Source organism: Bos grunniens, chromosome 23 (assembly GCF_055505025.1).
Source record: "Bos grunniens cultivar Pamir isolate PY7600 chromosome 23, Bosgru_T2T1.0, whole genome shotgun sequence".
Taxonomy (NCBI): domain Eukaryota; kingdom Metazoa; phylum Chordata; class Mammalia; order Artiodactyla; family Bovidae; genus Bos; species Bos grunniens.
In genome coordinates, this window is record NC_141187.1 from 21,075,525 (window position 1) to 21,090,960 (window position 15,436).

Here is a 15,436-nt window from a genome sequence, read left to right on the forward strand (position 1 = left end):
GGACTGTGAAGAAAGCTGAGCGCCAAAGAATTGATGCTTTTGAACTGTGGTGTTGGAGAAGACTCTTGAGAGTCTCTTGGACTGCAAGGAGATCTAACCAGTCCATTCTGAAGGAGATCAGCCCTGGGATTTCTTTGGAAGGAATGATGCTAAAGCTGAAACTCCAGTACTTTGGCCACCTCATGTGAAGAGTTGACTCATTGGAAATGACTCTGATGCTGGGAGGGATTGGGGGCAGGAGGAGAAGGGGACAACAGAGGATGAGATGGCTGGATGGCATCACTGACTCGACGGACGTGAGTCTGAGTGAACTCCGGGAGTTGGTGATGGACAGGGAGGCCTGGCGTGCTGCGATTCATGGGGTCGCAAAGAGTCGGACACGACTGAGCGACTGAACTGAACTGAAGATCAAAACTGTCCAATGGGATATTCTGTGGGTGCCAAATGTTCTGATAGGTTCTGTTACATCTTAGTTATGAACAAGGGGTGAATGGATGTGGGGGTGAGGGGAAGTCAGTTCATTGCAAATAAAGCAAAGAGAATGCTGAAGCTTAGGAGCTTGAATGAGAAAACCAACCTGTTCTGTCAACTTTGAGTGTTGGAGGAAGAGGAGTGTGAGGAAGGAGGAGGGTGATCCAACTTAGAGGATGAGTTTTTTTTGTCATGAGTTTGAATGCAATGGGGCACAGAGTTTCTCAGCAAGCGGATTCTTAGGTCAGTTGATAGAATGAGTTACAGAACTTGCACGGACTCTCTGAAATTGAATCTGTCCATCATATTGTTTATATGAAGAAGTGTGTACTTTTCTACTAGGGGGATTTATAGATCTTGTGAGATTTTCCAAGAATCCATTCCCCTACTCCCAAAAGCACAGCAGAAGAAAACCAATCAGCCAAAGAAAAACCTCACTGTGTTAGCAAAAAATGTGCTTGCTTTTGGGAAAGAACTGAAGTGGGTCTTCCTGTGAGTGCTCAGAATGAAATAGTTCCCATTGCCAGCATCTGGACACAACTGACCAATCACAGATCCTGGAAAGCTTTGCAAAGTTTCCTTCTGGTTTGGTTCTTATTGGGAGAGAATTAAGATTAAATTATTTTCTTTAGACTGAGGTAAAATAAAACTCTTACAAAAGTAAAATTGGAGATGCTAGCATTTGATTTGGGGTACTGTGGCAAGAAAATTCCTTTGGGGGAGCTGGTTTCCAAGCCCCATGATCTTCCTACACTTGATGCCAAAGTGTCTGGAGCATGCCCTGGTGACTGCCCCTCCCCTGCTGCAGCTTATAAGAGCCTGGTAATTGGAAGGTCATTGCCTGTATTTTTTGATCACCTCCTTTCACAACTTAGTAAAATAAGTCCAACAATTAAATAATATTAATTGATCTTTCTAAATAAGAGCTGTGAAATGAAATGCCCTTTGAGACGAGGATTCTCTCAGACTTGTACTTTTTACCAACTGAGGTCACATCTCTTTGAAAAATGTTCTTAGTAGGGTCAAAATAGAAATAAGATGTATTTTAAAACAAAAAGAAAAAGGTATAAAAATACTAGAATTCTTAGTGGGGAAGAAAGTGCTGGAAAAAACCCTGCCTAAGGATCTGGTCAAAATGACTGATCTCCAGTTTTATGCGTCACGTGGTTTGACATCCTTCTGATGTGAAAAGGCCTTCCTGTGTCTTCTGACTGGTGGGAAAATAGATGCTGAGTCAGTCCTGGGCAGTATCGCAACATTTAACTTGGAAGATCAGAAACTAGTATTTGGTGCCTGTAAATCCTGGCCCGGATCTTCATTTTGCCAACAAAACTGTACTCAGCTGAAAACCTTTGTGAAGGGTGTTTTGATTTCCCTTTCATCATTGGATTTTGAGAGCTCTTTATCACTGTTGCTTGTACTCAAAATAGAAGTGCAAAAGAAATCAAGGCAAAGTGCTGAAATGTGCATATTTGTGAGCAATATAATATTTTCAGTGTCATTTATGCACTTACAGAATTTCTGTTGAAATGTCACCCAGGAGTTTTATTTATCCCTCCATATATTAGCCCTTAGTATATCAAGAGTAAATCATAGCACAAAAGGCTATGTGAATAGCCCTGAGATTGCAATTCTTAATTTCTAAGTGTCAGCCTCAGTTTAAATTAAATAGCACCTTTCATCCAGAGTTTTCAAAGGGACATCCAAACACCTGGAATTAAATTGGACTTCCCCCTGTCTCCTCGGACAGTGGTCCTCAAAGTGTGGCGGCAGCAGCACCCAGAACTTATCAGAAATACAAATTCTCAAGCCCTTTGCCAGATCTACTCATCAGGAGCTCTAGGGCTAGGGCCAAGGATTCTGTGTTCTAACAAGCCCCCTCCATCTCAGCTAATTCTGATGCTCACACCAGTTTGAGGGCCATTGGTCCAAGAGAAGAGAACTACAGAAACACAAATGAGTTAAATGATTGAGAGAGCCAAAGGTCAGAGGTGGGGAAAGGTCATGGTCTTCACATTGCGTTTCACTGTTTCTACTGTTGGGTTAATTTCCTTCTATGTCATTGCTTCCAAGTGGACTAACGGCTATGATTCGTGGCTCATGGCTCACTTTTGGACACACAGACATGCCTTTCTAGGGAAACAAGCCTGACATCAAGGCCATGTAAAAGGGTTAAAATGGATAATTCATTGGGGAGCTCCTACACTAAGTGGTGAAAACACTACTATTAGGTCCTAGTCTTGTGATAATGGGGAACACAGAATTGACTTAGAATTAAAGGGATGTTTCTCAGTCTGCAGAGACGAACTGTTAAGATGAGCCTAAGTGAGGAGATCAGTCAGCCCCTACCCAGTAATTAAAATGAAGGAGTTAGACTTTATCTCAAATTTGAAAGTCATGCTACTCAAAATTCTGAAAAGATTTACCTGTTTTGGCAATGGGTCAAGAAGACTGCAGTCATAATAATAAAATATTAAAATAATACATATTTGAATCTCCAACAGAGCCAGCCACCTGAAAGAAAAAGAAAATAAAATTGGTGCTTGGTATTGAAAGATGCATACATATCTTCCAGTAAAGAGTATGGGCTTCCCTGATGGCTCAAATGGTAAAGAATCTGCCTGCAATGCAGAAGACCCAGATTTGATCCCTGGGTTGGGAAGATCCCCTGGAGAAGGGCATGGCAACCCACTCCAGTATTCTTGCCTGGAGAATCCCATGGACGGAGGAGCCTGACGGGCTACAGTCCATGGGGTCACAAAGAGTCAGACACGACTGAGTGGCTAACACTGAAGAATATCTATAACTACTCATATTTCAGAGCAAATGTGCTCTTCCTTGCAATATAGACCTTCACTATTAAGAGGACAGAGTAAAGAAAAACGTAACTCTTTTCTAATACTGTCTACTCCATAAGGGAGTTGGCATGATTACAGTGTTTTAAAATGTGTATACAGTGCTTAGCCAGTGGAAGCATTTAATGAAAGAGATTCCAGGTCTCTCCTCTAAGTTCTAGATTTGTCCTTTTCAATACAGTAGCTGTTAGCTACATGAGGCTATTTAAATAAATTTAAATTTATCAAAATTAAACATTTCAGCTCCTTAGTGGCATAAACCACATTTCAAGTGCTTAATGGCCATAAGTAGTTACTGGCCACCATATCGAACAACACCTATTTAGAACTTTTCTATGATCACAGAAAGTTCCATAGGACAGTCCTGTAGGAATTACTGCCTAGATATTCTGGAGGCACGTTAAATTTCCCCTAACTGCCAATTTTTTTCTCTACTATAATCCTGCACTCAGGCTCCAAGGTTTTCGATCATACATCTCTGATAAGAAAATACTGTGCATACCCTACAATAAATGAAGACCCATTTATTTATAAATTGTAAGCACTTCCCTGGTGGTCCAGCGACTAAGACTCTGCGCTCCCCATGCAGGTGGCCCAGCTTTGAACCCTGGTCAGGGAACTAGATCCCACATGCTGCAACTAACACCTACCACAGCCAAACAAATATTTTTTAAAAAACTGTATATACATACCATTGTACTAGTTTACTGCCGACTTTGTATACACATATATATATACACAGAAATTTAAAAACTGAGAAAAGTGTAAATGAAATTCTGCCACTTTTCCTGGCATCCCAGTGGGTTGTTTTGAGCTCTCCTTAGGGGAGGCAGACCATTTTAGAGGGAATGGCCCCTAATAAGTACGATTAGTCCAACATCAGAAATCTGTATGCCATCGTAGAAACAACACTCTCCATTACCCTTCCCGCACAGTTGGGCACCGAAGTTTTTGTTTTATCTTCCTAATGCTTCCCCAGTCCTTCTCCGTATCCCCCTAACTCTAGGCCCTCCACTGCTCCCCACTGTAGATCTTCACCATTTACTGATGTCCTGGATTCCTGAATCACCTGGGCTTTCAGATTGGCTTCTCTGCTTTCAGTATCACTTCTCTCTCCTCTGTCCTTTGCCCTACTACTGAAGAGAACTTTCTAAGACAGAAATTTATTGCCATTTCCTCATTTTACACACGTGTACTTAGTCACTCAGTCATGTCCGACTATCTGCAAGGCCATGGACTGTAGCCTGCCAGGCTCCTCTGTCCATGGGGATTCTCCAGGCAAGAACACTAGAACGGGTTGCCATGCCCTTCTCCAGGAGATCTTCCCAACCCAGGGATCGAACCCAGATCTCCCACACTGCAGGCAGATTCTTTACCATCTGAGCCACCAGGGATGCCCAAGAATACTGGAGCGGATAGCCTATTGCTCCTCCAGGGAATCTTCCTGACCCAGGAATTGAACCGGGGTCTCTTGCATTACAGGCAGATTCTTTACCAGCTGAGCTACCAGGGAAGCCCATTCCATTTGTCAATGCTTCTTATTTCCTTCTAAATGCCTCAGGGAACACTGCCAGCCATGAAGACCTGTCTCCTACCTATTTCTCCAGCCTCCTCTCCCCCAGAGCTCCTCCTTAAAATCCATGCTCTTGCCACACTGTATACTTGAGGTTCTCTGAATGGCAATGCCATCTTTAGAAAGCCCTTCTCTTCCCTGAGGCTCAGTTTCCTCTGGAAGCATTCCCTGACTGCTTGCTCCTGGGCTGAGGTGCCCTTCCTGCCCATTCCATGGCTCCCTGGGCACACTTTAGCCACTGCGTCTACTGCATGAATTGTGATTGTTTATTAGCTCTCTCTCTCCTGGGATTATACTCTTGGGTCTTAGCACAGGGCATAGAGCTCTGCTAGTATCTAGTGTTGACTGATAAAAGGAACGATGATGAAAGGAGATGCCTCCATAAAGCAGATTCAGTTTCCTTATCTTTCCATCTTTTTCTATGTTTCTGTGGCACTTTTAACATCCCTCAATTAACACCATTATCCTACAATCCCACCCTATTACATTTAATCTTCTTCATGTCTGTCTCCCCTTATAGACCACAACCTCCACAAAAACAGGAGGCAGGTCTTATTTATCACTGAATCCTCAATGTTTGTTGATTGCATGAGTGGATGAATGAATATGAATGATCTGCTATTTGTATCAGATAATTAGATTTATTTCCCACTGGTATTCTTGAAACATCTTGCCTGTATTTCTATTTAAAATGAAATCTGGAGTGCTCCAGGTATTGTTAGAACCTACCCGGATACATCAGTTCTTCACAAATATTTGTGATGTAAATTTAATTCTACCTACGAGCCTGATGTGCCGCAGTCCATGGGGCTGCAAAGAGTCAGACACGACTTAGAGACTGACAACAACTTAGAAATGCTAAATATAATTCATTTCAATGGAGTGTCAATGCCTATGAAATAGAACAATTCAATCTTTACTGATTTGGATCAAATTAAGCAGTAATTCCAAGAAAAAGCAATTTTGCTAATTTGCAGGTTCAGAATTCCTCACAATTAAGTTTTTGTCAAGCTTCTAACAAATTAGATTGTCCATTTCTGGCCATGATGGGCACACCATATCTTCTTCCCTTAAGATATATCCATAATGTATAACTCTGAAATGAAGAAGATAGCATAAATCACAAACACTGTTTGGAAACTGTAGCGGTGTTTAATTGTTGATTATTAATGTATGTAACTATCAATAATAAATTCTTTGCATTATGACTTTTTTAGAAAGAGATATATCCAAATGTTTATTCTTCAGATTCTCTGCAGAATGACTGATTATCATCTTAATTTTGTGGGCATGCTAAATACTTCATTTCTGTGAGACAAAAAGCCATTAGACAGTTTTGAACAAATTTGACTTAAGTTTTTAAAAAATCATTCTGGCTGCTACTTTGAGAATAAAATATATGGTGATGGAAGAAGACTGATTTGGAAACAATTATGATCTTCCAGCCAACGGAAAACTTGGACCTGAATGGGCCAGGATGATGGAAATAGTCATGAGTCGTGGTTAGTATCTGGATATGCTTTGCAGGATAGGCTGATGGTTTGCATGACAGACGTGAGAATGGATAAGAAAGCTGTGGTACATATACACAATGGAGTATTACTCAGCCATTAAAAAGAATACATTTGAATCAGTTCTAATGAGGTGGATGAAACTGGAGCCTATTATACAGAGTGAAGTAAGCCAGAAAGAAAAACACCAATACACTATACTAACGCATATATATAGAATTTAGAAAGATGGTAACAATAACCCTGTATACGAGACAGCAAAAGAGACACTGATGTATAGAACAGTCTTTTGGACTCTGTGGGAGAGGGAGAGGGTGGGATGATTTGGGAGAATGGCATTGAAACATGTATAATATCATATATGAAATGAGTCACCAGTCCAGGTTCGATGCGCGATACTGGATGCTTGGGGCTGGTGCACTGGGACGACCCAGAGGGAGGGTACGGGGAGGGAGGAGGGAGGAGGGTTCAGGATGGGGAACACGTGTATACCTGTGGCAGATTCATGTTGATATATGGCAAAACCAATACAATATTGTAAAGTTAAAAAAAAAAAAAAAGACTTAATGAAGGAATCAAGGGGGATTCCAAGTTTTTGGCCTGAGGAAATACAAGGGTAGAGCAATGGGGAAAGCTGAAGGAGGAGCAAGTTGAGGAGTTATCATTCAGAGCTCACTTTTGGACCTGTTCGTTGCAGCTTGCTATTGACCAGTGCCTTGGAGACATCCCGTGGAGATGGTGAGTGACGACTAGGGATGAGCCTGGTGTTTGGGGGGATTCAGTCAGGGATGGAGGTACAAGAGACATAAATAGAGTCATCACTATTGGGACAATTATATAAAGCCAAGGGATAGGATGAAGTAGGGGATAGGTTAAACAGAAAAAAATAAGAAATCTGAGGAGACAGCTCTGAGGCAGTCCAAAATTTAGAGGTTAGACAGGTGAGGATGACCAGCAAAGGAATCTAAGAAGTAGCCAGAGGAGTAGGATAATGAAAAGAGTGATTATCTTCAAAGTCCAGTGAAGAAAGCATTCCATGGAGGCCTGAGCCCCTTCAGATCTAATGGGAAACGCTGACGGTGAGCACTTGGGTGTGTGCTCAGTTGCTCAGTCACGTCAAATTCTTTGCAACTCCATGCACTTCAGCCTGCGAGGCTCCTCTGTCCATGGAATTTTCCAGGCAAGGAAACTGGAGTGGAGCTGCCATTTCCTCCCCTGGGGGATATTCCAGACCCAGGGATTGAACCCGTGTCTCCAGTAGCTCTTGCATTGGCAGGTGGATTCTTTACCACTGAGCCACCTAGGAAACCCATGGCAATGAGTACCCACATGTGAAAAGAAACATTAAAGTTCCTGCTCACATAAAACAGCCAATTCTTCTCAGTCCTCAGCTCCCTCTCTAGAAATGACTTAGATAACGATCACTACACTGACATTTTGCGTTCAGTAGAATAAGCAGTGACTCCTCGATCTTTAGCAGCTGCCCAGCAGCACTAGAAAAAATGCTCGTTAATTCTGCATTTGTGAATTATAAAAGTTTTATAGGCTCTCCTTTATCCAAACAAATCCCATTTTCTTAGAAGTCTGTTTTTAGCCCTTTTCTAAGTTTAGCTTGCTGTGACCAAAGCACTTCTCTGAACTCAGCCCCGTGGGGAAAGAGTGCCTGGCACCCCTCCTCTCCAGTCCCTGGAGGAGAGGCACTGTGATAATAAAGACTGTGGACTGTCTGATGGGGAGGTGGGGCTGTTGCAGGGAAGAAAGCCCTCAGCTCCCTGCAGAAGGCACGGTGATGAGAGACGGAGCCGGAAGAGCAGGAGGAACTGAGGAACAGGCTGCCGAGGGGCTGGAATGAGTCAGGTGCTGGCGCTGGGTACTTTGACCCTGAGAGTATAACAGACCTTGTGAAGAAACTGTACTGAAAAGTGATACTTCTGTGTGAAAATGAAGGCTCTTTAAACATTATCACACATAAGAGGCCCTCCACTAATACTTCCTCTATTATGCAAATATGTAAACAAGAAATAGTTCATAGGCTATTTAAGAGCACAAATTGGACTATTTTAGAAACACTAAGTATATTTTGATTAGAAATAGAACTAATGTTTATTAGTTCATTAAGATAGTTTTCCACTGGAACCTGCAAGCATTTTCTGAACTAATTTTAGTCTCTGTGATGTTCTCAAAAATCATAAAACTGAATTTCCTTAGGGTAAAACTATATTCTAGGTTTTTGACCAACTGATATTGTGTGCATTAGGGAGGCTTTAAATTTTTTCTTCTTTTGTTATTGAGGGGTAAACTAGTTCAGTTATTAAATTAGTATTAGGTATTGAAATAATATAAATATTAATATCATATTTACTATCATTTCTAAACATTCTGATATTCTAAAGAAAAGGTGAGTTAATAAAACAGGTAATAAAATAATATGTGCTAAAACTCTTATTTTCTCCAAATATTTGGATATTCTAGCAGAATTACTACCTCAGTTATTCACTAAAATGAAGTTAATTTTTTTTGAAATGGCAAAAAGCAATTTGTGTTTACAAGCCTTTACCCTGTTACTGAATTTTGTTCTGATGTCTAAAATATTAGGGACTAACATACACATCTCTGTGACATTAAAGGTTTTTACTCCAAAGAAAGAGAGCTTCATAAATCCATATTTTTACAAAAGCTCTTCAGAAGCAAGTTGAGCTATGCTCATGCTAGGAATGTTTTCTTAATACTTCTAATGTCAAAACAGTGAAAGTAATGAGGCATATTATTTATCACAGATTTATTTTTTACACTTGCAAGAACAACATTGCACATCTACAAATAAAGCTCATTAAAATATAAACATGTTGAAAATTCCTTAAATACTGAGTACTTGCGTGTTTTCCCCATTTGTAAATAAATGCTCAAGGAGACCTACACACACTGAGCGCACAAAGCCCTACGAAACCCAGACTCGACGATCACATTGCTAGTAATGCACGTGGAGAGATGGGGAAGGTAACAGTGTGAGATAAAAGTGGAGACAAAAGGGCTACGGAGATCCGGGGACTGGAGCGAGCACTGTGGCCCAGAGTGATCAACTCCATATGGAGGTGATGCTTGAGCTAGTCCTGGAGAGAAGGACTGGCTTTGATAAGTAGACATGTTGAGTGGGGCATTCCGGACGCAGGAGAGAGCAAGAGTCAGAAGAGGAACGGGCACAGTCATCAGGCGACAACTGGTAGACTGTCTAGGGTGGGCGTTCCTAGATGTTCAGAAAGATGTATTTGTGTCAGATTCTGAAGAGTCTGGAGTTCTAGGCCGATGGGTTTTGCCAGTAGGCAGTGATGCCCAGCTTTAACAAGAAAGGAACAACTTAGAGATGATTATTTAAGGAAAATTCATCTGTTTGTGGTAAGTAAGACAGATTGAAAGAAGAGATAAAGGGGGAGAAGGATAAGAAAACCATGACATCTCCTGGGTCAAGATGACCTAGGTTAGGAGGTGGGAGTGGATGCGGCAGATTGAAAAGAGAGAGGGGTGAAGGGTGACTCCAGGAGCCGAGTGTCTAGGAAATCAGTGATACACAGAAGAGGAACAAGGAGCACAGAAGGAATGCTAGGGTTAGCAGTAAGTCATGATTTTCATTTTAGATGTCTTGATTTTGAGACTGAATCCCTCTCTTCCTTTTTAAAAGAAAATCTCTCTTTTTGTCCTACTAGAAGTCATTGTGGGCAGTGCCAGCATGGGCTGGAAAACTGCCACTGTTGCCAGGAGCAGGGGCTCTGAAGTATATTCCAAGTTGCTACCAGCTGCAGCTTATGAAAATAGAATGATCTTGCCCTGGAATTCAGAGAAGGCAGTGTACAGACATACTTTCACAGGCATCCTTCATTGAAGCAGGGCTGGTCAAGTTAAAGGGGAAGTACTTTTCCCACACCCTCATTCCCTTTAAGAAATCTTACAGGAAAATGAAAACCATTTGGTGTCAGGAGGCAAAATTTTCTAGACCAGGGTTTCTCACGCTTCAGCATGCATTGGAATCACATGGAAGGCTGTTCAAACCCACATCACTGGACCCACCCCACCATGTTTCTGACTTAGTAGATCTGGGGATGGGCCACCCAATTTGCACTTTTTACAAGTTTCCACATAATGTTGCTACTAGTGGTATGGGGATCATATTTTAGAATCATTAGCAGAGGAACATGATCAAGCAGAAAAGGGAAAATACGTTAAAAGCTGTAGTTTACCCTGGGGGATGGGATGGGAAGGGAGGCAGGAGGAGGGTTCTGGATGGGAAACACATGTGCGCCCGTGGCTGATTCATGTCGATGTATGGCAAAAACCACTACAGTACTGTAAAGTAATTAGCCTCCAATTAAAATAAATAAAATAATTTTTTAAAAAGCTGTAGTCTATCAAATCTTTTAGTTTTAGCACATAAAATTAAAATGACCAAGCATACCTCAGCTACACAGGAAACATTATGCCTGGGGTACCAAACTTTTGATTGGGAATGATGGCGTGGGCAAAATCTGGAAGAGTGAGCAGACAGATGGTGATATTAAATAAGGCGAAATAAATCCAGAATAAAGTGAGAAGAATCAGATTAGGGTAAACTGGAAGAGAAGGAAAAGAAGAAAACATGGGAAAAACAGAAGAGAAGGGAATGGGACATATTTAAATGGGGGAAAGGAAGGAGAGAAAAGAGAGGACCTCAGAGCTTCTTGACTTGAGACACTGTTTTATATTTCATTGGGGAGATGAGAATCAGATCCTAGTGGGAGTACAGTCTCTGAGGCCACTGGTTTTCAGAGCTGCAGCCAGGGTTATTTTAACAGTGATCCTCCTAGAAGAAAAACTCTTATATGTAGGAGCTGTGAGCTAGATATCTGATACCTCTTTCTAAATGTTCTTATTCAACGAAAGGGCAAAAAATACTACTGACTTCATTAAGATAAACTACTCACCAAATAGAAATGATCTTGTGCTATAGCTTAAATTTCAGACCCTCCAGGAAAAAATTAAGAAGTGACATTTGTTTTTGTTTTCTTCAGTGATATACCCACCTTAAATGAAACTCAATCCCCCAAGAAGTCCAAGCTATTTAGAAAGCTACTAACTCATGTGGTTACTGTATGTTAATATGATATGCCATGGAGTTAAATAGATCTTGAAAGAAAGCTTTTGCTCTTAAGGAAATTATAGATTACTTAGAATGCTTTTGGAGCTTCTCTTGTGGCTGCAATGTGGGAGAATCTGCCTACAATGTGGGAGACCTGGGTTCAATCCCTGGGTTGGGAAGATCCCCTGGAGAAGGGGAAGACTACCCAATCCTGCATTCTGGCCTGGAGAATTCCACAGACTGTATGACAGTATGGTCCGTGGGGTCTCAAAGAGTCGGACATGATCGAGTGACTTTCACTCACAGGATGCTTTTGGTTACAAGTGACAGAATAATCCACAACAGGCTGGGTTTCTGTATGGAAGGGATTGTATCACATTATGCACCTAAAAAATCTAGAGCTGGTGCTGACCTCAGGCAGAGATCACTCCAACAGTTCAATGACATAACCATGGAGCCAGTTCGCCTCTGCTGCCCTGCTCTACGGTACCAACTTCATCCTGCTTTTGCAGTTTCAAAATAGCTGCTGACAGTTTCTGGGGCCAAGTGCTTCTTTGTTCACATCCTACAGGGAGTGATTATTTCTGACCCATAAGTCTCAATAGAAACTTTCACTTGGTAGTTAACTGTATCACTTAAAACACCAGGCAAGACTAAAATCAATCACTATGGGAGGGGCGGCAGGGCAAAGGGAAAGGATGTGAGGATCGGTTTAGGGAACAGTGCTTCAGTGCTATGAGCTGGGGGTGGAAAAAGCACCCCAACATCCCATGAATCTAGGATGCTAGAAAATCTAGGAAAACTAGGGCAATTAGCAAGCAAGAAGGAGACAGTCAATGATGGGGAGATAAAGAATGGATATAACTGAACCACTGTGCTGAAGCCTGAAATTAACACAACATTGTAAATCAAGCATATGCCAATATGAAGTAAAAGTTCAATTAAAAAAATAACCCATGGGCAATATTGTAATATACCACAGCTTTAATTCCAGTCCTCTTTTCCTAGGAATTAAAACTTCTTTCTGACATGAGAGTGACCAAACTTTTTAAAGAGCAGCAGTTCAGTTTAACGAGGGGAGAAAGCCCACGGAGAAAAAAAAGTGATGGGGAGATACCCAGCCCAAAGTGGGCTTTCATTCTTTCCAACAGATACAAGTCCTGTGCAGGTATTCTGTGCACCACGGAGGGGCCGGCAATCTATTTGGTAAACAAAAGGAAAAGAGGGTCCTTGCTGGCATTTTTGGAGCAGAAATGAACACATGAGCATGTTTTATTTTGGAAGCACTTTGGCTTAAGTATCAAAAATCGCTCTGGAGTGTGCTGCTTCTGTTCTTGACAGACTTAAATCTTAGCCGCATAGAAGTGTCAGAATGAAATGTTTGGGGAAGTAATGACTGCAATTTTGCCAATGGTTTCTGTGCCCCTTCGAGTGAGTCAGTGCTCTTCAGTAAAGCAGAAAGGAGAGAGAAGTGTGGCTGGAAGTTAATAAGGAACCTGGCCGCCTCGTTCAGTCTTGCAGGTAACCACATCTGCTCTTCCCACTCCCAGCCCTTTCCCCATCTCCTCCAGGACACATGCACAGCCATAGTGAAAATGGAAACAAGCATATAAGTAAATCCAGCTCATTCAGTTCCATTGAGCAACTGGAGTGGAGAGGATGCATTTGTTTATGTAACAAATTCCCTAGAATGAATTGAACTTGCAACTTATCATGAAATCCGGAGCGACTGGGGTTCCCCTCTCCTCAAAAGCAATTGGCTATCCTCTAAGAGGTCAAGAAGCAACAGTTAGAACCAGATATGGAACAACGGATTGGTTCCAAATCGGGAAAGGAGTACATCAGCATCAAGGCTGTAGATTATCACCCTGCTTATTTAACTTATATGCAGAGTACATCATGAGAAACGCTGGGCTGGATGAAGCACAAGCTGGAATCGAGATTGCCAGGAGAAATATCAATAACCTCAGATATGCAGATGACACCACCCTTATGACAGAAAGCAAAGAGCAACTAAAGAGCCTCTTGATGAAAGTGAAAGAGGAGAGTGAAAAAGTTGACTTAAAACTCAACATTCAGAAAACTAAGATCCTGGCATCCGGTCCCATCACTCCACGGCAAATAGATGGGGAAACAATGAAAACAGTGACAGACTTTATTTTCTTGGGCTCCCAAATCACTGCAGATGGTGATTGCAGCCATGAAATTAAAAGACACTTGCTCTTTGGAAGAAAAATTATGACCAACCTAGACAGGATATTAAAAAGAGAGACATTACTGTACCAACAAAGGTCCATGTAGTCAAAGCTATGGTTTTTCCAGCAGTCATGTATGGATGGGGGAGTTGAACTATAAAGAAAGCTAAGCGCCAAAGAATTTATGTTTTTGAACTGTGGTGTTGGAGAAGACTCTTGAGAGTTCTCTGGACTGCAAAGAGATCAAACCAGTCCATCCTAAAGGAAATCAGTCCTGAATAGTCACTGAAAGGACTGATGCTGAAGCTGAAGCTCCAATATTTTGGCCACCTGATGTGAAGAGCCAACTCAATGAAAAAGACCCTGATGCTGGGTCTTTCTTTCACTTCTGATGCTGGGAAAGATTAAAGGCAGGAGAAGGGGATGACAGAGAACAAGATGGTTAGAAAGTGAAAGTAAAAGTGAAGTCACTCAGTCGTGTCCAACTCTTTGCGACCCCATGGACTATAGCCTACCAGGCTCCTCCTGTCCATGGGATTTTCCAGGCAAGAGTACTGGAGTGGGTTGCCATTTCCTTCTCCAGGGGATCTTCCCGACCCAGGGATCAAACCTGGGTCTCCCACATTGCAGGCAGACGCTTTACCCTCTAAGCCACAAGGGAAGTCTGAGATGGTTAGACAGCATCACCAATTCAATGGACATGAGTTTGAGCAAGCTCCAGGAGATGGTGAAGAACAGGGAAGCCTGGCCTGCTGCAATTCATGGGGCTGCAAAGAGTGGGACATGACTGAGCGATCGAACGACAACAGCATCCTCTAAGCATGAAAAGGGGGAAAGCTACTTATAGTGCTTCTCAAATGCAAGATTGCCCAAAGATATTTTACTGAATGAGGCACAATTATTAAAATTACATTAAAGTGAAAGTCACTCAGTCATGTTGCAACCCCATGGACTATACCATCCGTGAAATTCTCCAGGCCAGAATACTAGAGTAGGTAGCCTTTCCCTTCTCCAGGGATTTTTCCAACCCAGGGATCAAACCCAGGTCTTCCACATTGCAGCTGGATTCTTTACCACCTGAGCTATCAGGGAAGTCCCCCTCCCCAACACACACACACAAATTACATTATCATTAATATAATAAACACATAGAAACAACTGTACTCAGAGCTTCACAAACCACAAATATACAGCTGCCTTGCTACCACTAACTTATAGGCACATTACATTCCTACAAGCACTTAGCTTTTTTTTCCCCTCAGCGTTTGATACCACTCTCTTTCAGGCAGTATGCTTTCTTTTGTGCATTTTATTGATTATTCTCATCTAGTCCACAAAGCCTTTTTCAATGCTCCTTCCTCTGAACTCCTATGGCATTTACAATATAGATGAATCACCTGGCATTTCTCTAATGCCATCTTATGCTGTTAAGTAAGTTTTTCATGTTGCTATGTCTCATCTCTCCAACTGCATTATAAGCAATTTAGGAATGCTGTGTGTCTTTGAATCTCTCTAGTGTCTTGAGGTGTCTTGAGTTAGACTATAAGCTCCTTGAGAAAAGGGACTTTGTCCATCATTTTGTTTTCCAAGGTAAGTCCTGGAACTGTACCCAGACATATAGCATACAACTGATGACTATTTATTGAATGAAGGATAATCATATGAATACTGGGTGCCCAAGAGATAACAGCAATGTGCTCAGTCACTCAGTTGTGTCTGACTCT

General features: G+C 41.8%; 1 protein-coding gene across 7 annotated transcripts in view; it reads right to left on the minus strand.

The window, feature by feature from the left end:
- Positions 1-15,436, minus strand: part of CYP39A1 (cytochrome P450 family 39 subfamily A member 1) — a 135,578-nt gene that overhangs the window by 55,184 nt on the left and 64,958 nt on the right. For all 7 annotated transcript variants that reach the window (XM_086371983.1, XM_086371987.1, XM_086371980.1 and 4 more), the window contains one exon: positions 2,898-2,985. In XM_086371983.1, coding sequence (XP_086228109.1) covers positions 2,898-2,985 — 88 coding nt within the window. The remainder of the gene's footprint in view (positions 1-2,897; positions 2,986-15,436) is intronic.